General features: G+C 36.4%; 1 protein-coding gene and 1 pseudogene across 2 annotated transcripts; one reads left to right on the top strand and one right to left on the bottom strand.

The window, feature by feature from the left end:
- The first annotated feature begins 4,069 nt into the window (after window positions 1-4,069).
- On the top strand, window positions 4,070-6,240 carry LOC149842694 (pentatricopeptide repeat-containing protein At4g33170 pseudogene; annotated as a pseudogene). The gene is made up of 2 exons (XR_016430801.1): window positions 4,070-4,275; window positions 4,359-6,240. The product of XR_016430801.1 is annotated as a pentatricopeptide repeat-containing protein At4g33170 pseudogene (transcript).
- A 1,138-nt stretch (window positions 6,241-7,378) lies between these two features.
- On the bottom strand, window positions 7,379-25,742 carry LOC149842693 (shaggy-related protein kinase epsilon-like). Its single transcript, XM_089999367.1, has 13 exons — window positions 25,514-25,742; window positions 24,219-24,482; window positions 23,978-24,079; window positions 23,134-23,193; window positions 22,766-23,038; window positions 22,581-22,655; window positions 19,692-19,748; window positions 19,442-19,582; window positions 11,440-11,490; window positions 11,250-11,345; window positions 11,059-11,142; window positions 7,957-8,059; window positions 7,379-7,851 (listed from the first exon to the last, which is right to left on the bottom strand). The coding sequence occupies exons 1-13, from the start codon at window positions 25,571-25,573 to the stop codon at window positions 7,790-7,792; spliced, it is 1,428 nt and encodes a 475-aa protein (XP_089855493.1). The 5' UTR covers window positions 25,574-25,742; the 3' UTR covers window positions 7,379-7,789.
- Window positions 25,743-26,225: the final 483 nt, after the last annotated feature.

Genomic DNA, 26,225 nt, shown 5'->3' with positions numbered 1-26,225 from the left:
CAAACTCAAGCTCGACCTGAGTCAAGTTTGTACACAAGTGTTTAAGCTCTGCTCAAGTTCGAGCTGAACTTGAACATGGGCCTTTTTTGAATGAGCCTAGGCTCGAACCCGGCTTGTCTGCACCCCTAGATATGAGGTTGTCAATGGAGTCATTCATGACAAGTGGTGTAGAATAAGCTCTGTCCAACTTCTATTGTGAGACCCACAAACGATACATTGGGTCTGGTCATGTCCGAAACTAAAAACCAACAGAAAAAAAATGATTCTATCATATGACATATGATGCTGTGCATTTTATGTCTATCCGAAAGCATCCTAGCCATCCACATTCTCACCCGTTAGTACTTGTGATCCTAACCGTCCAAATGCATTCAATTGGACACTTAAGATTCACATGTCATGTGCCATAGGATACAATCCTTTTAGAGAAAAGGTGGTTCTAGAATCTAGAACAACTTCTCTCTCAAAAAAAAAAGACTAAAGCAACTAACCTAATAAAAAAAAGGCTTATGCTTGTACTATTAGGAATAGAAACTCACATGATTTATTGCCAAAGTCCATCTTTTTGTCTTTGTCTTTTTTTATGATGAGGAACCCTAGCCGAGGAAAACCCCCCATTTTCATCTTTTTTGTCATTATCATTAAAGGAAAAAAAAATCTTATATATCATTGTTCGTGTTCATCATCCTAGAAGAAAGATGAAAGAACAGCCTACTTCATCTAGATCACTATTTGATTGTTACCGTAGCTTTATATGTGCATATAATATCATTGAACGTGATATTTCAGTCTTATGAGTCACTAGAACATGAGGACTGGAAATATGAGAACTACCCTGTAAACCGTTATTTTCATAATTTTTTTGTTCTTTTCTCTTAAATCTAACCGTCCTAATATGATCTACATGCTTGGTTTTATAATGATCAGCTCTTGAATCATCCAATTATGATGCACAAATGAGATTTTTTTAGGGCTTTAAAATCAACGGCTCATAATCTTCATAAATATTCAAGTATTGAAAAAAATATATTTTTTCAGCAAAAATACACTATCCAACAGTTGATTCCTAACAAATTTACCGTGTCAAACACATTTACATGGTTGGATTTGGCAAAAAAATAAGATTGAAAATGCCCATATTTCTAGTTCTCATATTATAGTCTCTTAGTCTTATCATATCTATGCAACAAAAGTATAATGGTATAATGAGACCTTTTGTCATGTTCATCAAGTGTTTTTTTTTTTGTATGGCTTACTCTTAAGTGTGTGTATGTGCACTAGAGGAACAGCTTTATGTTAAAATAAGGAATTTTTATTCATAACCTTCATTATTTTTGTTATAAAAATGCAAGTGGACTAATATAATGGGACAAGAATCTCACTGTTTGATTCTATTTCCATAATCTTGTTAGGTATGTACTGTTGGGTTAGCTAAATGTCTAGATTCTAGACAGTACTTGTCAATAAAAAAATTTCCAACAAATTTTGGTATCCTTGGTGAAGAATAAGGAAAAATAAAAGGTGTGCATATTCTACTGCTTTCAGCACCAAAAGAAAGAACCAACTTGCCTTTCTAAGAGACATTTGAGGATATGGTATGCAACAAATTATTGTTATTCTATGTCACCCTTGCACAAGTCGAAGGGCGGTGACTTCTCGGGGATGAGGGGTAAGCCCTCGGTTTTACGCTGCCAGGACAGTGACTGTAAGTACGACAGACAGAGCCAGCGTGACTAGGTCTATGATCCTGAGCTGGTTTCTCTGAGTAAAAATAAAAAAATGATTATTTATAACTTTTTTTACCAAATTGTTTCAATTAGGGATGTCAATGATGAGATTTTATCCTATATCCGAAAAACCATAGCCAATTACAGCATAGATTTGGATATGGTTTTCAATTTGTGTTAATGAATATATAGATATCTGGATTTGATGGATATCCCAATCTGGTTATATGTACAAAATTGATTCTTATCTAAATCCAAATCCAAATCCAAATCCAAATCCAAATTCAAATCCATTTAGCCGATATCGAATTAGTCGAATCTGGTATTAGCCACATCCAACCTGAATCCCAACCATTTGCGTCTATGTCATAGAGTGCTCCAATTCAATCTCGCATTGCATCCTCTTATATTTTATTCTTAATAGAATTTTTCATAAAAAAGGAAGTGTCCTGTGTCTATTTCGTGGTGTCATTGTGACATAGTTTTCAATTAATTAATTGACTCCTCGAAGGGGCCTCCTGCTTCACCTTGCACAGGAATGCGCCCACAAGGGATTTCGAATTTGAATTAGAAAGAAAGCTCACTATCCACAAACCGGAAGCCATGTGAGCAACACCTTGAGGTCTAAACTGAATCATCACTATCAAAAGAAGAGCAAGCGTGGCTAGGTCTCTCTCTCGGGGGCGGTTTCTCTATGTAAATATAAAAAAAGAGAACCAACGGGAGGCTTCGCTTGTCTGGTAGGAGCAGTTAGTGCACGTCACATTGTGTTGAGACGTTGCAAGTTCCAATCCCAATGGTATAGTTGTATAACTGGTAGGGGTATGCTTAACCCCAGCTTTCTCTGTCTAAAAAAAATATAAAAAAGAGAAGAGGTGTTGCAATGAGTGGGGTTTCGGATCTCAAAATACATTGGAGAGTTTAGATCCGGGACAGCTAATTAATGACTCAAGTACATAAGTAGCTTTTTTAGGCTTGATAATGGGCGGTTTAAAATTTTTCATAAATATATAAGAGTCAAAAGATCATATTTTTTCATATAAAAATAAGATTTAATAATCTTTTTATTTTTTTAAGGCAAAAAAAAAAAGATCCAATATTCAAAACTCCTAACAAATGAACTATTGACGAATTCGGATTTGCCAAAAAATGTCCAAATATCCTGTCCACATCTAATAAATACATATGGTGGTAATAGTTTGGGTCATAAGAGCAATCACATGACGCTGGTTGGTATGAGATTAGGGACGTAAATGATAACAACTCGGGTCGGATTTAAACATTACCGAGTCCAACCTAATCAGGTTCGGATGGAATCAGATAAAACCAAATCCTGATATGACTAGCTTAAAACCTGATATTTACACTTAATTAGGTTTGGGTTTGAATGTGAAACTCAATACCAAACCCGAATCCAATTATTAATTGAATCTGAATTTAGCTACTGAATCAACTGATCAGATTCAGATTCGGGTCGATGGTCAGTTGCATCCGACCTGTTGACATCCCTATATGAGATTAAGCTAGACTGCTGGAATATAGAGAGGAAAATAGGCACTCAACCATCAGGCTTAAGTTTCCAACCTCTCAACCAACTAGGGGTGTCAATGGGTTGGACCCCCGCTAAAATGGGGGCGTCCAAACTCGGATCCCAGTAAGTGATGCAGGTATCTGATCCGGATTGAGTCCTCCTGGTTTTTTGATGAGAAAAATCATTCCCAGATTAGATAAGAATTACATGAACCAGACTCTGCAAAATAATATCTTTTAAGTTTTTTATATTGAAAAATTTCATATCTTAATCAAAACTCAGGTTGGACCAGGGTTTGGTATAAAATTTCATAAACCATACCTGACCCATTTAATAGTCGGACCTCATGGGTCTGACCCGAATAGTTAAATCGGACCCCTTTATTTGTAACCAAACTCTAACCCTGTATAATCTGATACGGGTCTGGATCGGGTCATAGCCGATCCATTCACACCCCTACCACCAACTACCACTCTCTCATTAGCTCCCTCTCCAACGGTCCCATCCTCCTCGTTGTACCAATAGAATAAGGATGCTGCCATGAAAGGGTTCTGCACATTCAAATGGCTACAAACCCTGCAAAACTGCCTCCACCACCACGACCTGGAACGAGCCAAACTGATTCATGGACTCATGTTCTCAAGGGGAATCAACCCATCAACACTCTCCGCCAACCGCCTTCTGGACATGCTCGCAGAAGCAGGGGAGATCGACCATGCAAGCAAAGTGTTCGAAGAAATGCCCCAGAGAGACGAGTACTCATGGAACACTATGATCAAGGGCTATACCCGCTCTGGCCGATTGGTTGAAGCGCGTTGGTTGTTCGAACAAGCTCCTACACGTGCTCCGGTTACTTGGTCGTCTTTGATTTCCGGGTGCGCCCTCAATGGGTGCGAAGACGAAGCCCTGGAATTGTTTTGGAGAATGCAGTTTGAAGGATTGATGCCCAACGAGTACACCTTTGGTAGCGTCTTGAGAGCATGCACCGCCCGTCCGAGACCCTTGCGCGGCCAACAGGTTCATGCCCACGTTCTTAAAACTGGTTTCAATTCGGATGTTTTCGTCGTCACGGGTCTTGTTGACATGTATGCAAAATGCAGGAGAGTTCAGGAAGCATACTACCTGTTCGACAGAATGCCTGAAAGGAACATGGTTCTTTGGACTGCTATGGTTTCTGGTTTCTCTCAAAATGGAGAAGGCCACAAAGCGATCGAGACCTTCAGGGACATGCATAGGTGTGGAATCAGGCCGAATCAATTCACCTTTCCTAGTGTTCTTACTGCTTGTGCCAGCATTTTTGATATTGAGATTGGAACTCAAATACACACTTGTATAATTCATACTGGCTTCGGGCTTAATGTGTTTGTAGAAAGTGCCCTGGTTGATATGTATTCGAAATGTGGGCATCTAGATAGCGCTGAACTTGTGCTGAACAATATGAAAGTTGCAGATGAGGTCTCATGGAACTCAATGATTGTAGGGTGTGTGAGACATGGATTGGAAGCCAGAGCTCTATCTCTTTTCAAAAGAATGCATGTGACAGACATGAAGATTGATGATTTTACGTACCCTTCTGTGCTCAATTCTTTTGCTTATCTGAATGAACTTAAACATGGGCAATCAGTTCATTCCATGATTCTGAAAACTGGTTTTGGTACACATAAACATGTGGGAAATGCTTTGGTGGATATGTATGCAAAATGTGGTAGATTGGAATATGCATTTTCTGTGTTCATTACCATGCCTGAACAAGATGTGATATCATGGACCTCACTGATCACTGGTTATGCACATCATGGATTTCATGAAGAAGCTCTCAAGTCATTTTGTGATATGAGAGGCACAGGCATCATCATTGATGAGTTTATCTTAGCCAGTGTTCTAAGTGCTTGTGCTGGATTAACAGTCCTCGAGGTGGGGCGTCAAATTCATGTGATTTTTGTAAAATCAGGTTTTGGGTCGTCTTTGTCAATTGAAAATGCCCTTGTGACCATGTATGCAAAATGTGGATGCATCACGGACGCTCATGATGTCTTTGATTCAATGCTGGTTAGGGATGTTGTGTCTTGGACTGCTCTAATTGTTGGTCATGCTCAAAATGGCAGAGGGAATATTTCTTTGGAACTCTATGAAGAAATGCTCAGGAGTGGGACTAAGCCAGATTTCATCACCTTTGTTGGAGTGCTTTTTGCTTGCAGTCATGCTGGGCTTGTAGAGGATGGTCATCGTTATTTTGAGTCTATGATCAAACTATATGGTATCAGTCCAAGTACAGAACATTATGCCTGCATGATTGATCTCTTAGGTCGTGCCGGACAGATAGATGCAGCCGAAGAACTGCTAAATGAGATGCCAGTCAAGCCTGATGCAACTGTTTGGAAGGCACTACTCTCTGCTTGCAGAGTCCATGGAAAAATTGAGCTCGGTGAAAGGGCAGCTCATGGCCTTCTTGCATTAGAGCCCAAAAATGCAGTACCATATGTCTTACTGTCTAACATGTACTCTGCTGCTGGTAGATGGGATGATTCAGCGAAAATTCGAAGGCTGATGAAGTCGAGAGGAGTACTGAAAGAGCCAGGGTGCAGCTGGATTGAGGTGGATAACACAGTCCATGCTTTTCTGGCTGAGGATAGAGGTCATCCAAGAATGGCTGAAATATATGCTAAGATCAACGTGATTATGAGTCTGATTAAGGAAGCTGGGTATGTTCCTGATAAAACTTTTGCGTTACATGATGTTGATGAAGAGGCAAAAGAGCTTGGGCTTGCATACCACAGCGAGAAATTGGCAGTTGCATTTGGCCTCCTTGCAGTACCTCCTGGCTGCCCCATCAGGATTGTAAAGAACCTTCGCGTATGTGGAGACTGCCATTCTGCTATTAAATACATTTCCAAGGTCTTCTGCAGGCAGATTGTAGTCAGGGATGCAAACTGTTATCATCACTTCAGTGAGGGTATGTGTTCCTGCAGGGATTATTGGTAATATGCTGAGGGCCTGAGGCAATACAATTAGACAGAGGGGCATACCATCAGCAAAGCTTCCTTGACCAATAGGGCAGATCAAGAAAAACAGCAGAGCAACCTCAACAGGAACTGAATATACAACCCTAATGTGCAATCTCACCCACAAATTGACTACTACATTGCAGAGGTATAAGGTCAGGAGATTCATGGCTAGGTTCGTCACTTCGGGTCAGGTATATGGGCATCACAACGTCATAGGCAAACTGCAGAAGGAAGCTTTCACCAATTTAAGTTAGATATGAGATGAAACTTTGGAATGATTTGGAGCTCTGTCCTCAATTCAAAGATTTTGATTTATGCACAACAAAAAGAGCAGCATGAAACAAAAATGGTGATTTTTACATATTTAGTGGTTGTTGGTTGTTGACATGATCAACTGTTGTATGTAAATGGGTGGCCTACCAAGATCATTGATATGCTACCTAAAAATTGTGAGGGGCGCAATTCCAAGTACAGTAAGCATAGATGACTGACATAATTCATGGGGGTTAAAGTTGTTTATCACAATTTCTTTTATGATTAAGATCACTTTGAAGGATGGGCATCAAATGAGATTGCTAGATGGTTAGGTCAGACTATCATGTCTGAGGGATCTTGGTTTCAAATCTCACGGAGCTTATCTCCCAGCTTGCCTTATCAACAAAGATCATTTTGAAGAAGGGACTATTTCTGCTTTAGATTTGGAGTTGAGAGGTGAAACTTTTTGTGCAAAACAGAATCTCAAGGATGCAATGCCATTTTTTCACAAGGTCTTATTATGCATAGGGAGGATAGCACAAGAAAATCTGTAAGTTGATGGTTAAGAAGGAAACCTAGTAATGAAAGATAAGAAGGATTAGAATATCAGGTTTTTGTGATTGAAACTAAGGAGTTGTCCACATTTTATGGCTTTTTTGGCTTGGCAGTTCAAGAATGCATCATGTAAATTGCTTTTGCTGAGATGAGAAAAGGAAACTGGAATCTAAGGTTTACATTATGGTACTTGATAGGTTTCAGTTTCCTCTTTCAACGCAATCGAATATTGTTTCCTTGTAACCCTTGGACATGCCCTTGAACACAAGTTTTCCCCACAATAAATGTCCACAAGTCGATAGAAATTTTGCAACGCAAATCGATACAAGAACTTCCATTAGATTGAGAAATTCTACATACTAAACACCCAGGATGAGAGTTGTACAAGTGGTAAATAATCCTCCCATCTATTCCCAATATAAATTACAAAGACAAGAAAAAAAATGCACATACATTTTGAGGACATATCACATCCAAAGAGGTAACATTCACTTTGACATCATCAAATCAGCAGAGCACGGCCCCTCCATTTCTCCGTTGTCTTGCTCGCCATATACCCTCGACAAGCAAACAGAATGGATGCTTATGGACACAACGATTGTTATAGCAGGACAAAGAGGTTATCCTTATCAGGTATACTGCTGCTATACTGAAGTTATCAGGTATTATGTGCTACTCTACTATCACAAGAACACTGAACAGCCGGAAAATGACATTTATTTCCTTGCATGCTCCGGGATGAGACGGTGCAGCAGCTCAGGAGAAGCACCTGCTAGCTCTATTTGATGTTTTGCAAGGCAAAAAATACATAAAATTGAATTAAACAAAATCAGGCAGCTAAAATGGTGCTTGATTGATTGTGTTTAAGGGCAGCAAATTCTACCTTGAGGACGGAAGTCAAAAAGTGGAGGAAGGGGCAAACCACTTGGCAAGCGTGCATTAGGATCTCGCAAGTCATTGAAGAATGGATGCCCGCATGCTTCCAACTGCCAGATAACAAATTCATTAGAATAATAGAAATATCATACAGATTCCATGTTATGGCTTCAAGGAGAATGTGGCTGAATTGCTAGGTTGACTTAACATCCAAGTCGATGATATCAAGACTTCGCAAGGAACATTGGGTCACACACACACACACACACAAAGCAGACTTGGGAAGTCAAGGCAAAAAAATGTTCTAAACTTTTTCCAAAACAACATGACACTACGAGTGATATTTCACAGCTTTTCAATTTTGTTTTGACACCAATCATTGTTGTGTAAAAAATGGTTGCTCAAACTAGTAAATAAGATGCATAACCTTCCAAAGCCATATTGTAAGTGTAACTATCGTATCAGAACCTTATTGGACAGGCCGGCGATATTGGTGTATAGTACTGAATCATATCGTATTGTAAGATATGAAAAAACTCCATTTTAAAAATCACAAAAAATACATAAAAATCAGAAAAATTGGAAAAATCATAGAATGAAATAGCAAAAAAAGAAATCAAATTAAGCATTATGAACAATTAATCATACACATGTACTATTATAGCATGCGAAACGATATTGTAACAAACTAACAACTAACAAAACAAAAGATTTACTATTAAAGAGTCATATTAGATAACAAAACAAAAGAAACAAGTTTTGAATAAACAAACTATAATAATCACATAATTCAAAAATAAAATAAAATTTACAACTATAAAAATTTCAAAATATGACCACAAAGAGAAATAAAACACATTTAAGTAGTCAAACTACAATATTAAGTAAACTTAATCATGAAATAAATTGAGAATGAATAAATATGTAACAATTATCAAGTATACAAGCTATACTTGTGATGCTATAACAATGTATCTATTATATATCAAAAGAGTCTGAGATTAAACATTAAAAAGTAAACAAAAAGAAAGTAATGTCATTTCATAAGTAGTAATCATTAAAAAAAGAAGTTTTCTAATGTCTTTCATTGATTAGTTTCACTAATTACAATACAACAACAACTACGCCTTCATCCCAAAACAATTGGGGTCGGCGATATGAACCAAAAAAGAAAATCATTCTGGGTCTTCCACATGAATCCTTCTCCTCCAATCATTTCTATCCAATGCCATGGATAGATTACAATAATAAAATTAAATAATGTGTGCTCTTCCATAATAATACTTCCCTTCTTCCTTGTCTTCACTAATCACAATAAATTAAGAAGAAATTTCTACTTTTTTGTGCGCATAGCTTATGAAATAAGTGAATAAGACTCTACTAAAGCTTTATTTATGTAAAAATTTCACTAAAAGTGAACAAGGATCCAAAATAAATTACCTAAAAATTTTCAAAAAAAAAGTGAAAAATAACCATTTCTTAGGATACGGTACCATACGGCCCAATACACTGAGTTCTTTTTATTCAGGGGGCATATTGTATCACATGGGCTAGTGATACTGCAATACATCATGTTGTATCACATGATACAATACAATATTTATAACACTGTTCCAAAGGGTTTTCACATCTTTTCAACAAATCTTTTTTACTTATTTAGTTACAATAATTCTATTAGGTAAAATATTTCAAAAGACACATCCATCCTTTCCCAAAAGTAGATTGATCTCATCTTTATATTTTTATCATAATTAACTTAATTCTCCCCAACCCCCATCCCTCCCCACACTTTTCCCTCTTTATAGAACTTGTAAAAGGTTCACATGCCTACTGAAATGGTGGTTAACCTTTTGTTTTCACTGATTATTATTATTATTATTACAATAAAACTAAACCAAAGTACTACATGGATTCATCATCATCTCTCTCTCTCTCTATATATATATATATATACAGTTATACACACACACACTCTCTCTCTCTACATACATCTAGACGTATATAGGTATGTAGTATGTATGTAGATATATTTATCTAAGTTATTCAATTTCTTTGTGTTTTATATTTACTAACTGTGCCTTTTTGTCTATATTTTTGTTAATCTTTTTGGAGATACCATGGTTCTATAAAGATTAAAAACCATCATTATTCTATTTTAATAAGTAAATTCTTGCAACTAATAATAACAAAAAACATATACAACTTATGGGAGACCTATGAGCAGGAATTCCATTAGCATATACAAAAGCAATTAATCAGTCACCTTGTTGAATTAATGGTTTACTACTCGAAGTCACTGAGCCAGTGAGCTTAAATAGGACAGTTAAAAAACCTACACAAAATTGTAAACAGTCCTATTATTCAGAAACATGTATGATACCCTAAACAAGTGATACCCATTGATTTATCTAATCTATGGAACTACATAGTTTATTAAGCATTTAATCTCTCCTTTAGAAACTATGATTTATCTCACAACATATATACAAGTTTTGAGCATCAAAACAAGACCAGCCAAACCAATAATTTTGTTCATACTGTTTGCTTCTATTTATTCCTTTCTTTTATACATAAAGAAGCCTAGATGCAGACATATATTTTGGAAACACCTCCCCTTTTAAGTAGCACCCTAAATCTGGCAGTCTTGATAGAACATACCAAGACAGACTGCATACTTCAGCCACTAAAGGGTCATACTCTCAGATTAGTCTTCAATTGCACCAACTGGTGGAAATGAACACATAAACAACCAAGAAATCATGTAAAAAATGATAGCTCAATGAAAACTCATGCAACCATTGATGTTACCGTAACTCAACATAATAGTAACAGGTTGAGCAGAACAGAAACACAACTCGATCCAGAGGGATTTGAATGAGGATAAGTTCCATTACTAGAATAGATGTAACTACCACAAGAACTAGTAGACAATGCACTTTTTTTTCACCTTGAAGAATTGGAAAACCAAGGCCTTCTCCATGGAAACATCATTGCTATAAAAGTTAAATGTAGAATGTGTCCAAAGAGAAGCATCATGCACATGTTATATGAAAACACTATTGAAGAAAAAATTTAGGCATCACAAAGAGGGGAGCATGGAAATCCTTACAGCAGTGCAACGCATATTTGGGGAATACTGGAGCAGCCTTGAGACAAGATCAATTGCTTCAGGGGGCGTTCTTTTATGAAAAACCTACACATGTATCTTTCAAAGATAAGCTGACTGGACAAGAATCACAACATGACATGGATAGTAAGAAAATAAAATAAACAGATCATCAATAGTAGTTTCTGCCTGACCTTGTACCACGGATTAGCTTTAAGCTGAGGAAACTTGAAGTCTGTGTAATTTGGATTCATGCATCTAATCTCTTCCCTAGTTGGAGTCCCCAAAATCTAAAAAAGGCATCAACGACCACATTAAGGATTCAATACAACACCAACTACATGCTTAAGTGTGACACTAAGTGCCAGCCAACAGAATTCAAACCTTAATAATTTGCACCAGCTGATCAACACCACTTTCACCTGGAAACAGGGGCTGCACAAAGAAACAATCATATTGATTCAGCAAAGGACTCCAAACTTATGTTCGGTGACAGTCCATTTAGTAATAGCAAGTGGAAGAAGTGATGGACAAGGTCTCAACTGAATAACTTGTTTTAAATAAGGAAATTGATAAAAAAAACCATGTAAGCGGAATTCCAGACCTACACTGTAGCATTACCATGACACAAAAGAAAAGAGATATAAGCAGTGCAACATATTTCACACCTACTTGTCTCAAGATAAAAAGGGTTCTATGCAGGAATATGTCCATTTCAGAAAAGGGCAAACATCCAAGACCAAAACGTTGAGATGCTGAGCAGGAGAGACAAAAGAGGACCAGATATTCATGAAGGTCAAAAAGACCAAGCATGATCCTTAAGACAACCATACATAAAGGGATCTTATGATCATTGATGCACACCTCGGAACGATGCCATGCCTTTTAGAAGTCCTAAAATCCATCCCTTCATCATTTATAAACTATAACCCATGAGTACCTTCATTATAGAAAAAGAAGACCTGGACATCTAGCATATGAAAGACTATTTTTGTAAGTTGATTCATCAGAGCCAAATTAAATAAAAAGATATGTCCCATTACTGCACAACAAACATAGCATAAATGTTTTAAATACTAGACCAATCTCTCTCTCTCTAACACACACACACAGAGGATTTGCAAAGGGATAGGACCTAGGTAAAACTGGTATCAGGTCTGACCCTAAAGAATTGGGTCTAGTTCCAAACCTGGGTTTGACTTGGAACACACAGTCTCAGTTCTGAGATGGGATCCTATTCTTTAGACATGGATCCACCATCCAAATTGCTGGTAAAAGTCGCAACTCGCAACCATTATAAATGTTTGAGCGGTGGCAATTTTGTAATAACTGCATTAAAAGTCACTGCCCTTGTAAAACATTTAGGTGGTGGCACTGCTTGTAATATTAAACCTAAGTAGGGCGTATTGTATTAAAGGCTATCCATATATAGCTTACGTTGCCCCTTTTTCTCCTTCACTTTAAAATGTAGGTGGGTTAACGGGTCGGATTGATTATGATTATTTATCTATCCAGTTCTGATCTGGATATGAATCAACCTGAAACTGCAAGTTTCGAATCTGATCCATTTCTAAAATGGAATCAAATTTTTTATTTGTATCCATCTATATTCTTCTTAGTTGGGTCAGAATTGGATCAAGAAACAACCTCTCTCTCTCTCTCTCCATTCATGTTTACAGACCATAATTGAAACCGTACAACTAGTAAGGCCAAACTCCAGCTTGCAAAGGGTAAAAAAAACTTAAGCCTATGCAGTAATAACTTTCTAAGACAATCATATTTGAATCTCAATCTTAGGTTAGGGTTTCATAAGAGAGGCACAAGAGAGGAGAAGTTCTCATGAATACAAGTTTGATTTTATTTAAAAATAAAATGAGTCCCACTTTACTTATATAGGTCGACCCATTCAATGTTACAAAGGATTAAAAACAATAAAGAACCACAAGACTACACTATCCCTTTACAATATTGTAATGTGCAAAAGAATGTTTATGACAAGAGGTAGTACAAGAACAGTAAGACACTTATATTCCATAGTCTCAACACTCCCCTTCAAACTTAGGATGATATATCAGAATCATTTCGAGTTTGGAAAGGAAAAAATTGAAATGCAAACGAGAAAGACTCTTCGTAAACACATCTGCAATCTGATTCTTTGAGCTCACATGCTCCAAAGCAATAATTTTATCTTCATAAGCCCTCCTTGTATAATGACAATCTATTTCAATGTGTTTGGTTCGCTCATGAAATTTGACTTAGCCAACCCTATGTTGTTTCTTGCTTTTCCATGAAATCAGGGAGCTTCCAAGAAAAATACAGAAACCAATAGTGGAGAGCCTATCCCAAGTAGAGCCTCCAAAATCAGCATCACAAAAAGCTCTTAACACTATGTTGGATGAAGATGAGAAGAACATACCACGGTACATTGTGTCTCTTACATACCTAATAATCCTAAGGACAATGGCTAAGTGAACTGTCTTGAGAGCACTCATAAATTGACTGACTATATGAACTGTATCAGTGATATCCGGCATGGATATGGTCAAGTATATGAGACTTCCAACTAATTGTTTGAATACTACATGATCTTCTAACTCAACATCATCTCTAACTCTCATCTTTAAATTTGCTTTCATGGGATAATTGACTCTTTTTTAGTCATCTGCATCTGTAGCATACTTATGTTGAGACAAGTACAATCCCCTTGGTGAGTATGCTATTTCCAACCCAAAAAAATATTTTAAACACCCTAAGTCTTTCATCTCAAACATGCTGGCCAACTTCTTCTTGGTCTCCGTAACTCTTTCCATATCATCTCTTGTGAGTATCCTATAATCTACACAAAGAAGTAATATACATTTTTCGAGCATAGAAAAAGACACAAACAAGATAGGGTCATGATGACTATGCTCAAAACTAAATGATTTCACCAGTGTTGTGAAAAGCATTGAGGCGTAGCGAGGCGCTCCACCAAAAACCGAGGCGAGGCGTAAAGCGTAAGCCTCAAATTTTTTTTTTGAAAACTTTAAAAAAATATAAAAAAATATCAAAAAATACAAATAAATAAAGAAATGCTTTATTGATGAAATAACAACCAATAAGAAATAGAAAATCTCAAATAAGTACTAAAAAATATGAGATTAACATATAAAAGTAACTAAAAACTGATTATATAACTGGAAAATATATGAGATTAACAAAAAAAAGTTAAAATTTACTAAGAAACTGATTACATAACTGAAATAACTGGAAAATATATGAGATTATTCTAAAAATATGAAATTAACATATAAAAGTAACTAAACAAATGATTACATAACTGGAAAATATATGAGATTAACCAACAAAAAATAAAATATACTAAGAAACCGATTACATAACTGGAAAATATATGAGATTAACCAACAAAAGTTAAAATATCTGAGATTATTCTAAAAAATATGAGATTAACATATAAAAGTAACTAAAAAACTGATTACATAACTGGAAAATATATGAGATTAACCAAAAAAAGTTAAAATATACTAAGAAACTGATTACATAACTGAAATAACTGGAAAATATATAAGATTAACCTACAAAAGTTAAAATATATGAGATTATTCTAAAAAATGTGAGATTAACATATAAAAGTAACTAAAAACTGATTACATAACTGGAAAATATACGAGATTAACCAACAAAAGTTAAAATATACTAAAAACCCGATTACATAACTGAAATAACTGAAAAATATATGAGATTAACCTACAAAAGTTAAAATATATGAGATTATTCTAAAAAATATGAGATTAACATATAAAATTAACTAAAAAACTGGTTACATAACTAAAATATATGAGATTAACCAACAAAAGTTAAAATATATTAAGAAACTAATTACATAACTGAAATAACTGAAAAATATACGAGATTAAGCAACAAAAGTTAAAATATAGTAATATACTAATAAACATATTACATAACTGAAATAACTGGAAAATATATGAGATTAACCTACAAAAACTTTGTTGATTATGCCTCTGAAATCTTGTTGTAAATATTTTTTTTTTGCGCCTTGAGGCACAGAGGGCTGCGCCTCAAGGCGGGGCGCACCTTTTGGGCCTCAAGGCACATTTTTGATAACACTGGATTTCACTGTTAACCTAAACTTCGCAAACCAAGCTCGTGGTGCTTGTTTGAGTCCATATAACGCTCTGGAAAATCTATAAACCCTACCTTCTGAATCTGAATATCCCTGTGGCAGTTTCATATGGACTTCTTCTTCCAGGTCTCCATTCAAGAAGGTATTCTTGAAGTCTAACTGCCACAATTTTCACTATTGTAGCCACAACAAGCAATGTGCGAATAGTTGTCATATGAGCTATAGGAGCAAAGGTTTTAATAAAATCAAATAGAGACCGTTGACTATAGCCCTTAACTACTAATCTTGCCTTATATCTCTCAACTGACCCATCTAACTTGGTCTTTATCTTACAAACCCACTTACTCCCAACAATATTCTTCCTTGGCGGAGGTTTTACCAATTCCCACGCATGCATTCTCTCAAATGCACTCATTTTTTTTCAGCCATAACTCTTTGTCACTCCTATTTTCCTACTGCCTCTACATAAGACTCAGACTCAACATAAGAATGGATTAATGCTAAAAATGCACAATGTTGAGAGGAGAAAGACTCATAGAATACAAAACGAGAAAGAAGAATCGAAGTTGTAGAGCTTCTACGTACCTGACGAGGATTAGAGAAGGAAGATAAAGACTCTAAGTTTTAGTGGTCGGATTCAACTAACAAAGGAATATGATCAAAATTGGCCTATTCACTTCTCTCTGGTTGTTCCTCCACTTGATCTAGAAAAGGGATTTCAACCACATTTTTATATCTTCTTGAGTAGGTTTGTTCAAACCAACTCTCTCTAGTTTCAATATGCTCTCCTTGAATCTCCACTCTTTCATTCACATCTTCCTTTTCACCAAAAGGAACCAAGAAAGACAAGTCAGTCTATTTTCTTGTCTTTTCTTTATGCCGGTTGAAATATAACATATCCTCATGAAAGACATGTTGGGATACCCACACCCTCTTTTCTAACAAGATCATAACACTTGTATCCCTTTTGACCATTAGCAAAACCAAGAAAGCAACACTTAACAGTTTTAGAAGACAACTTATCTCTATATCTATCAGGTAACATAAATTGACTCTCAATCATAGTAGCAAATTGAGTCTCAATCATAACAAAAAAGTTCTTAAAGATTTCAAAAAAATCACTTTTACTTTTCATAAAATATAACCAGGTAAATCTTGTACAATCATCTATGAAGGTAACAAAATATGATGATCCTCCTTTTGACAAAACAGGCGAAGAACCCATAAATCAGAATGCATTAGATCAAAAGGACTTTCTGATTTCCTATCACTAGACTCAAATGACAATGCATGACCCTTTGCCAACCTACAACTCTCCCAGTCATTAATACAACTAATTTAGGCTCACAAAAACTTCTTGAAGGCACCAACTTTTGCAACCTAGAGCTGGAAATATGACCCAGTCTCTAGTGCCACAAAACAGACTCATCTATGACAGAAGCTCTCATTCTTATCCCAAGCTTTTTTTGCTCACTTATATCAATCCAGTCCAGGTAGTATAAGTCTCTTCTTCTATGGTCAATTCCAATCTTCTTTCCTGACAACTGATCATGCACCACACAACCAAAAGGAGAAGGTAATATTACAATTAACCTTGGTAATTTGACCAATAAAAATAAGATTCTAGCAAGGAATGAAACATGGTAAACTTGAGAATGATTAATATTACAATCGACATAAGAATCAAAAGTAATGAAACCTACTTTTGAGACAAACATAGAAGAACTATCTGCAGTGTGAAAAACACCACTGTAAGGCTGAAAGTTGGTTAGAATAGGCTCATGGGATGCCATATGACATGAAGCCCCTAGTCTATTAATCAACTAAAGAAACAACCTAAGATACCTGAGAAACAATACCAGAGGAAGAGTCAGGAGTAACAGAGGAAGGGGCTACGGCTGATTGGGCAAAAAGTTACAATTGTTGAATCTTTTGTTGTACTTTTTCCAACAACTAAAGTTGACCACCACCTAATGATTCTAAAGATCTTGCAGCTGAAAGACCAACAGATTGAGTGCCAATGTTAGAAGGATCATACTTGGGCTTTATGCCCTCACCATAAGAAGTTATTGCATAGACTCCACCTTTCTTTTTCTTGAGAATTGGACAATAATTTTTCATATGAGCAAAATTCTTACAGTAGTGACATTGAATAGAGCTCAGTTCACCTCTCCCTCCAAAATTCAAATCACCTATTCTCCCAACTCTTCCACCACCTTTGTTACCAAATCTACCACCCAATTGTCAAGAAACTGCCATGACATTGTCACCAAATGAATAGGTTCCAAGAGACCTGCAATCAATTCTGTTATGACCTTGGTGATAAAGGGTAAGTGAAAATGATATAAAATGTCACTCCCTATTCCATCAAACTCTAGTTTGAGCGCCATAAGAAACTCAATAACCCCATCAGTTTTCCTATGTTGGTCAAAAAGTCTCATATAAGTTTGACATGAAGCACACGTCTTACACTTCACATATTTTTTACATTTTGTTTGGCCCTCCATAAGTGCAAGGGCATCCCAAATTCTTTGCATATCTGAATAAAATTCTTCAATTGACTTATTTTCTTAGCGCATACTCCTTAATTCTTGAGTGAGCTGATAATGCCTTGCCCAATTCTCTTGCTTGTAGACTTGTCTGAGGTACACCCAAGCTTGTTTGGCCTTCTGAAACTTAGAGAGATTCATAATTATTCTTTACTCAACTGAACCCAGAATCCATGCCTTGACCCTTGAATTATTTATAACTCATTCCTCTATTGCTTTGTCAAAATCGGTTTTGGGTTTCACCTTCGAGCCATCCAAGTATCCTCCAATCCCTTTTTCCACAATTACAAGTCATAAAGTCTGCCCAATAAGTCAAGTTTCACGGGAACAATCTGTATACCTTCTTTCTCCATACCTCACACAATCCTCAAACCACAAGATAAGCTGCACACACGAATACCAATACAACAAGCAATACCAAATATGTTGTAACAAGAAGGGGTAATTATGCAGTTTAACACGAATCCACCAGCCACAAAACGCAGTATATAACCAACAGCCAGCAAGCCCGGTAATATCAAGGCTTTCAACACTATAAACCCAACAGCAACCAAGATATATCAAAGCACCAGCAACCCAACACAGTATGCTGGACAAAAAACAAAAAAAAACACAGAAAATGGGTTACTGCCTGAACTAGGAACCCAAATCTATCGTCAAAACTGCATCCAAACACCAAAACAACCCTTCTAATCAGTCCTAAATTCCTAATCTATCACACACCCAAAATCAACCAGATTACAACTTATTTGGGCAAACAAAACCCACCAACAGCATCACAATCACAAACTTCTTGCATACAGGGTATTGTTCACCATGTTTTTCAGAAAATAACCCAAAACTTATCATCAAAACTGCATCCAAACACCAAAACATCCCTTCAAATCAGTCCTAATCTATCACACACCAAAAACCGACCAGATTACAACTGATTTGGGCAAACAAAACCAACCAACAGCATCACAATCACGAACTTCTTGCATTCAGGGTACTGTTCATCACATTTTTCAGAAAATACAAGAAATATCCACCAAAAATCGAGATTTCATCTGATCATTGAATTTTTTGGTTAATTCAGTCACAAAAATCAAGAGCTAATAAAATCCAACCTGAATCGACCCAAAAAAAACAATCTCGATACAGACATCAGAAGTGGAGCACACAAAACAAGGTGGGTCCCAGCACAGATAAAACTTCTTCCTCTCACAATCTTCAACAAGGCACCCTTTTGATTTCAATGAGGCTCTGATACCATATTTGAATCTCAATCTTAGATTAGGGTTTCACAAGAGAGACACAAAAGAGGAGTTCTCGTGAATACAAGTTTAATTCTATTTAAAAATAAAATGAGAGTCCCACTTTACTTATATAGGTTGACCCTCTCAATGTTACGAAAGAAAAGGAAACAATAAAGAATCATAAGACTAAATTACCCCTTTACAATATTGTAATGTACAAAAGAATGTTTATGATAAGGGGTAGTATAAGAACAATATAAGACACTTATATTACATAAGTCTCAACACTGCAAAACTAAACTTTAACAAAAATAATTTCCACATTTCCAAATCAGTAATCGCATAGAACAACAGCCATTTGTTCACTGCCTTGGACTTGCTTCACTACTATCAAAGTTAATTTTTGTTTATACCAGTATGGTGGAGAAATCAATACAAAAAGCAAGTATTCCAACCTGTCCTAGGAGAAGCTCAGCTAAAACACAGCCAGCTGACCACATATCTATGGCAGTTGTGTACTCCGTAGCTCCAAATATAAGCTCTGGAGCCCTATAATATCGTGAGCATATGTACGATATATTTGGTTCACCTGGCAGCTGCAATTACAAATGAAGGGCCATTTAGTATATGAACATTCCAAGGTGATTCAGAATAAAAATACGTTAAGGTGCTTTCCGCCTTCACATGAACAAAGAGGGACCTTACCAGCACTTTAGCACTCCCAAAATCACAAAGCTTCAGTTGATGAGTGTGAGGATTAACCTGCAAAACTATGCCATGTTCTAGTAACCATCAAGAAAGATTTTATCATTACTTTCACCTTTCACATGTAGTTCTATTGATTTAACAAGTAATTTACTCGCAAGGAACAAATAATAACTCGAGTATACATACAAGTGGAAGATCATTCACCGTCACTAGTGGCACTCATAGTGACAAATATTGCAACATTTAAAAAAAATCTAGCAAGGAGATGCTACATTTTGGTAAAGCAAAAACAAGATAAGTACCCAAATATGTAAAAGATTTCATGATTTTATCTTTCAAATGAATATAAGTATATACAATTTTAATGGCAAAATCCCCAAAAACATCTGGCTTTTTTTCATATATGTATATATATATATATATCATACATTGATTTTGAGAATCTTGAGAAGTATTACAATATCATAAAATATCAAGTATAACAAAGAGAAAGTCAGATCTTTCTGGAAGTGACCTCCAAATTCATGGTGGGCAATAAGCATAAAAGTATGATGTGTTCATCTTCAATATTTAATATTATTAACAGTTCACAATCTTCTAGTAAATCATGAAACACCATGCCTGAACAAGATGGACAGACTACCAGTCTACCAGAAATCGCACCTCACATCATGTTATGTTTTTAACCAACAATGATGACACTGGTTTGAAAAACAAAGAAACGGCCATAATGGCAGTTGTCAAAAGACTCAAAACCAATGTAGGATATGGTCTATGTACTTGATACTAGTAAGGCACTAATGCTTGCCCCAAATGGACAACAAAGAAAATTTGGGATATGGAAACATAGCAGAACCTTATAATGAATCTTTGGAAGGAGAATTTTTCTCTGTTTTTTTTTTCATTTAAATACACATGATGGCATCATGGCTTATATCATGAGCAGAGGTAATTTTAAAGGAAAGAATTATCATTATTTGTTTGACCAAACACTAGTAAAGATAAAATATATAGAAGGAAAATCTTATAACAATGGGGAAGCAAAAGTTGCATCATTTTATACAAGAAATCTTTGGTGCAAAGTTCAAACTCCACCTTTTCCTATAAGGGAATAAAAGATTATTAGGTACAAGCAGCAAGATATGCATAATCGCAGGCATCCCTCTCTTTAATTAGCCCTCATTCATGGAACATTCACACATGCATGCACACATCGAAAGTTGTCTTTTTGAAAAAATAAGATGAAATAGATTAGCTTATAACCAATGTTGTGAGTATCGTACCACATTTTACGATCCAGTACGATACATGTCGCAACTATGGTCTAACTCGATAGGATACACAGCCGTATATCCGTATTGGTTGTATCGTACGATACAACCCTGTATCGTATGATACGTGTCTGACGCACTTTAAAATGACCGGAACTCGATTTTTTAATTTTGGGTTTTAAAGAACTCCCTAAGGTTGATTCTCTCATTTGTGTAAAGGCCTTTAGAAGAGAACCCATGCACCCTAAGAGGTGTGAGAGCGTTTTGGGGGTCGATTCGTGCACAAGGGAGAGAGATTTTGTAAAATTTTCATGTAATAGTGCATTTTCATTCTTTTTCACTCAAGGGAGTGGGCTAAGGTAACAAATCCGTATTCTTTGCTTCCCATTGAACTTTTTTGGAAGAAGATGACATCAAATGATCCGGCATGCCAATGGAGAACTCAAGTAGTGAGTGAAAACAGATTGAAAATTGAGTGCAACTATTGCCATCATATTGTTTCGGGTGGTATCTCTTGATTGAAGCATGATTTAGCTGGGACACATCACAATGTTGCCCCCTGCATGTCAAGAGATTTGTCGGATGCCGTGAAATGACAATGCCAATAATTATCCACTGTTTCGAGAGAAAAAAGACAAGAAAAAAGATGAGTGAGGCAGAAATGGTGTATGTGCAACCCTGGGTGTATGACGAAAATGAGTTACCTACTTCTAATCATACAACCCCTAGCATAATATTAGGAGAAGAATAAGAAGATGATGATTGAGGTTATATTTTCAAAAAACTTGGTTATTTAACACTTAAGTATTCATAAACTTAGTTATTTTGTTTTTGTTTATATAATAATTAATATGAAAGTACGAGTCTTGTAGTATGTTCTTAATTGCAAGATATTTAATATTTTGCATTATTTTGTGAGATATGCATGCAATATTATCTATATTAGTTGATGTTTGATGATGTCTTATGCAACTCATAGAGACATAAATGCTTCATATGTGATTTTATGGTTGTATTTTGCGCAATTCATCGTTGTTTCATGTGTTATGATTTTTCTTAGAATTTTTGCTATTTTTATTTTTATTTTATTTTTTGAAAAAATATATTAAAAATTTATGATTTTTACAATATGCTTCGATACATATCTAACTTTGGGCCCGACCGATACAAGTAACAATACACTACTTACAACCTTGCTTATGACTGTTTGAACTATGCATCTTAGTTAAGTCTACAAATTTTCAAATTAAATGCATGTGTACCAAGAATGCAATTTCTTCAATTTTTTTCCATTTCCCTCAGTGTTCATATGTAGAACCTCCATAGAATTATTGTTTTTTTTGTGTAAAAGATGCATTCAGCTGATTTTATATATAAACCGTCTTTGTTTCTTTTTACAACAAATTTTCATATACTTGTAGTGCTTATTATGCTTTGCACTCCTAGTGCACCAACTCCAATTCCAACCCCATATACAGTTTATACCAAAGAAAAGTCTGATAACAAACCAACCTAAATATTTAAGTTTCACTTATAACCAACACTTAAAAAAAATGAAGAGATGATGCTAGATTAGAAGAAAGAAGATAACTGGAAACATTAATAATACTCTCACCAATAAATTCTGTGGTTTTATGTCACGGTGACATACACCAAGAACACCATGAATGTAAGCTAGTGATCTACAAATCTGACAAAGAAACAACATAAGTTTAATCAATAAAGGCAAAGATAATACCAGAGCCTATCAATTGAAGAGAAATAAACATGCCAATGGTTTGCTGCATCAACATAACTTACCTGATAAGTGTACAACTGTACATAGATGATAGGCATCCGTTGGTTCATTCTGGCATAGTGTCTGGAAACTCGATAAACTGTCTCAGAAACATACTCCAGCACAAGGTTAAGGTACAGCTCATCTTTGTCAGTAGTTGAAAAGAAGCAATGCTTCAGCTGCACCACATTAGGATGGTCAAGCAATCTCATTATTTGGAGCTCCCTGTTTTTATATCTCTTATCTTGTAGAACCTTCTTTATAGCAACAGCTTCACCAGTTTCTAGACACTTGGCCTGCATATCACACATTAAAGTGCATCCGAATGGGGAAAATTCTGGTAAAACACAACCTTCATTCTAAATAAAAGATCATTACTTGCCACACATACCTGGAAGACAACACCAAAGGAACCAGTTCCAACAACACGTTCTGCCATGTATGATATTGTCTGCAAAGAAATCCCAACAACAGGAGAACTGTTATCAGCACATGCTAAACCATCTAGAGGCCATTATCAAATTCAATTTGAATTTCAGAAAGTTCGTTGAAGCAAAAAATATGCAAGTCAAGGAAACAAGCACAAAAAGCCGAAAGGAAGAAACAAGATAAGAGAGTAGGCAGAATAGTGCAAACTTGGACAGCTTCATAATTAACAGACAAGAATTCATGTTTAGACCATGTTCACAAGAGATCTAAATTAGTTTTTGCAAAGATTGGATGATAGCGAACAAGAAAAGGAACAGCCTAATAGAGGATGGTAACCAAAATCATTTGTTTACAGAATAAGCCAACATGAAGCATTATGGTAAAAATCTACGCAACAAGTATTGGTGATATTTTGAAAATATTGTGATTTTATCATGATTTTTACAAAAGCAGATATAATCAGCATAAAAATACTACAGTTTCAAATATCCATTTTTAGAATATTGCATTTTCATGTGACAAAAATACTTCCATATGTTATCTTCATATTTTTGTTCATATTTATATGTGTTTATATTTTAATTGATAATACACGCCAAAATTTTCAAAAACAACTTTTTTTAATTTTATCTCCAGATTTTCCCTTGCTGAGATTTTCTAGAGAACAAAATTTGTAATATTGGTCAAATTAAATCATTATGAGCCCATGAAAGGCACCACTTGCTATATGCCACCAAAGGGAACAGTTCTTCAAGACAATTTAGACAAATGTTCATTACAACACGCTATAAATTCAAGAAGCGTACCTGTTTTGGCTGGCCATTTTCACCACCTATACTCATTCTAATGATATTACCCGCCTCGGTGCCACCTCCATTCACAACAGTTGCCTCCTGACCCTGTGTCACCTTCAAACAAACAATTCAAGCAACATCAATGTGAACATTAGGCTCTCAGCAACAAATGCAACCATAGCATATATTGGCATTTGTAGAACTTCTTCTCATAAAACTGTATAACTATTAAAGTGAATGAGGGAAAGCTTACTTTATCATCGTGACGATCAACTTTATCATCAGTAATTTTCATGTCATGCATTTCCTTGGGAAGGTTTTCAACACCAACATTTTCACTCTTTCCAATAGATCCAGTATTTGGTGCATCCACATTAACCATATCAGTCACTGAAGACGCAGCAGTCACAGGCTGCTGGAGGCCCATCCCAGCATGTTCCACGGAATCCGGTGCTGCCTGAACTTTGCCCTTTCCTTGTTGATCAAACTTTGCTCTTTTGGAGCCAGAATCCCCACCCTGGTTTCAACATAAATAAAAAGATGCATTCATACTCAAAACTAATCGCAACCGAGTGTCTAAAGTGATGGCCTTCGACAATCAGGAATATTTTTTTTAATCTCAAGTTATAGAAATAACACCATTTATGCTGTAATTCAGATAGACAATGATTCAGGGGAAGTCGTGTCTAGTTCCCAAAAAATAAAAATTTCAATCAAATTGATATTTGGGTAACTCTGAACCATAAAGAAAAATGAAACTGTCACAAAAGGAGACCAAAGCACATGAATTTTACGTGCATCTTCACATCATAAACAACGCAGCACGCGCTATCCAACTTTCCCAAGTCCTAACAGAAAATGCAGACTACCGTGGTAAGAAAATTCACACCTTCCAAGCACGTATCGTGCTTCAAGTATTGACTCTCGCATGAAATAAGCATTTCGATCACGCAAAAGTTTCCATCAGTCTCATAAAACAACCCTGCAACATCTAAAATCATCTCCATTCTAATCGCCGATTCAGTTTCTCTCAACCACATATTAGATATGGTAGCAGCTCAATTCAAAAGATTTCACAACATTCTCGCCCATAAATAGACAAATGCCACATTCCACATATCACTCACCCAATCAATCCTTTTCACTCCAACATTCTCGCAATCAAACAAAAGAAAAGAAAGCAACAAAAAGGGAAAAAAAAGAAGAAAAACAAGTTAATAAAAAATCACGGCATCTAGATTAATTACCAATTCAATTCCGCGAAAAAACCCTAAACAATCCCCAAACAGAACACAAACCAAAGAAAACACTTCCTCACAATGAATCAAATAAAAAATCCACAAAAAATCACAAAAAAAATATATTTTCCTCACTCACCACAATCCTTCTCTCAAATTCCAACAAAAAAATCAACAACATCAAGGAGCAAAAATGAACAGGGATTGCAAACCCAAAAAAAAAGAGGGAAACCCTAGAAATCAGGATCCCCAAAAAACACGAGAAACAGAACGCAGGAAACACGAGATGCAGAAGAAGAACAAGACTCACAGGATCCGAAATGGAAGAGCGGCCCGAGGCAATGCTCTTGAGGCGTCGCATTACATGCATGGCTGCCGAAAATTTTCACCAAAATCCCCCCCAAAAAGCACCAAAATTAAAAAAAAAAATACAATCGTAATATATCGTATTCAATGATCAATCCTCCCCCTTCTTCTCTTCGCCTCTCGCCCTTCTCTCCATTTACAGCAATGTGGTTGGGAGGAAGGGCGAAGAAGACGAGAGAGGAGACAAGGGGGGCCCTGCTTTTCCCCCTTCCCTGATCGGTCAAAGTCAAAGCCCACGTCCGGGCAAAAAAAACTTGCTATTTTATTCGCAGGCGAAATTCCGCCACAACGATCATGCGTACCCGTTGGCGAGACGGAAGATCTTGTCCGTCCATCTCGAACAACGGACGGCGATCGGTTGGGTGGAGGTGGGGCCCAGTGTTCTGTTTTTTTTTGCTGATTGGCGTTCCTAGTCCCACCGGTTGTCTCGTCCCGTCGCTTTCGGGTTACGGAATCGCCTCTAGGTTTTGGTGAAATTACGTAATTACCAAAGCTCAGGACACGCGGTTGGTGAGGGGCTGGTAGGGGTAAGAAGGGGACAGGGGAGAAGTGGTGGGCCCCGCGGAGAAGGCAGAGGACCGGGGCGGTTGCGGACTTTCAAAGTTCGCATCGGAGTGGGTGTGTGGTCCGTGGGACCCACAGTCCGGATTAGCTTT

This window comes from Nuphar pumila, chromosome 3 (assembly GCF_984573655.1).
Source record: "Nuphar pumila chromosome 3, dmNupPumi1.hap1.1, whole genome shotgun sequence".
Lineage (NCBI taxonomy): Eukaryota > Viridiplantae > Streptophyta > Magnoliopsida > Nymphaeales > Nymphaeaceae > Nuphar > Nuphar pumila.
This window is presented reverse-complemented; position numbering and strand designations above follow the sequence as displayed.

What these genes read in the sequence shown, in the direction of transcription:
- LOC149842693 (XM_089999367.1), bottom strand. Translation starts at nt 25,573, where the DNA reads ATGCATGTAATGCGACGCCTCAAGAGCATTGCCTCGGGCCGCTCTTCC. An exon ending in CCTTTGGTGTTGTCTTCCAG is followed by an intron (nt 23,039 to 23,133) that starts GTATGTGTGGCA and finishes TGTGATATGCAG; the next exon opens with GCCAAGTGTCTAGAAACTGG. An exon ending in TTGGGAGTGCTAAAGTGCTG is followed by an intron (nt 19,583 to 19,691) that starts GTAAGGTCCCTC and finishes TTGTAATTGCAG; the next exon opens with CTGCCAGGTGAACCAAATAT.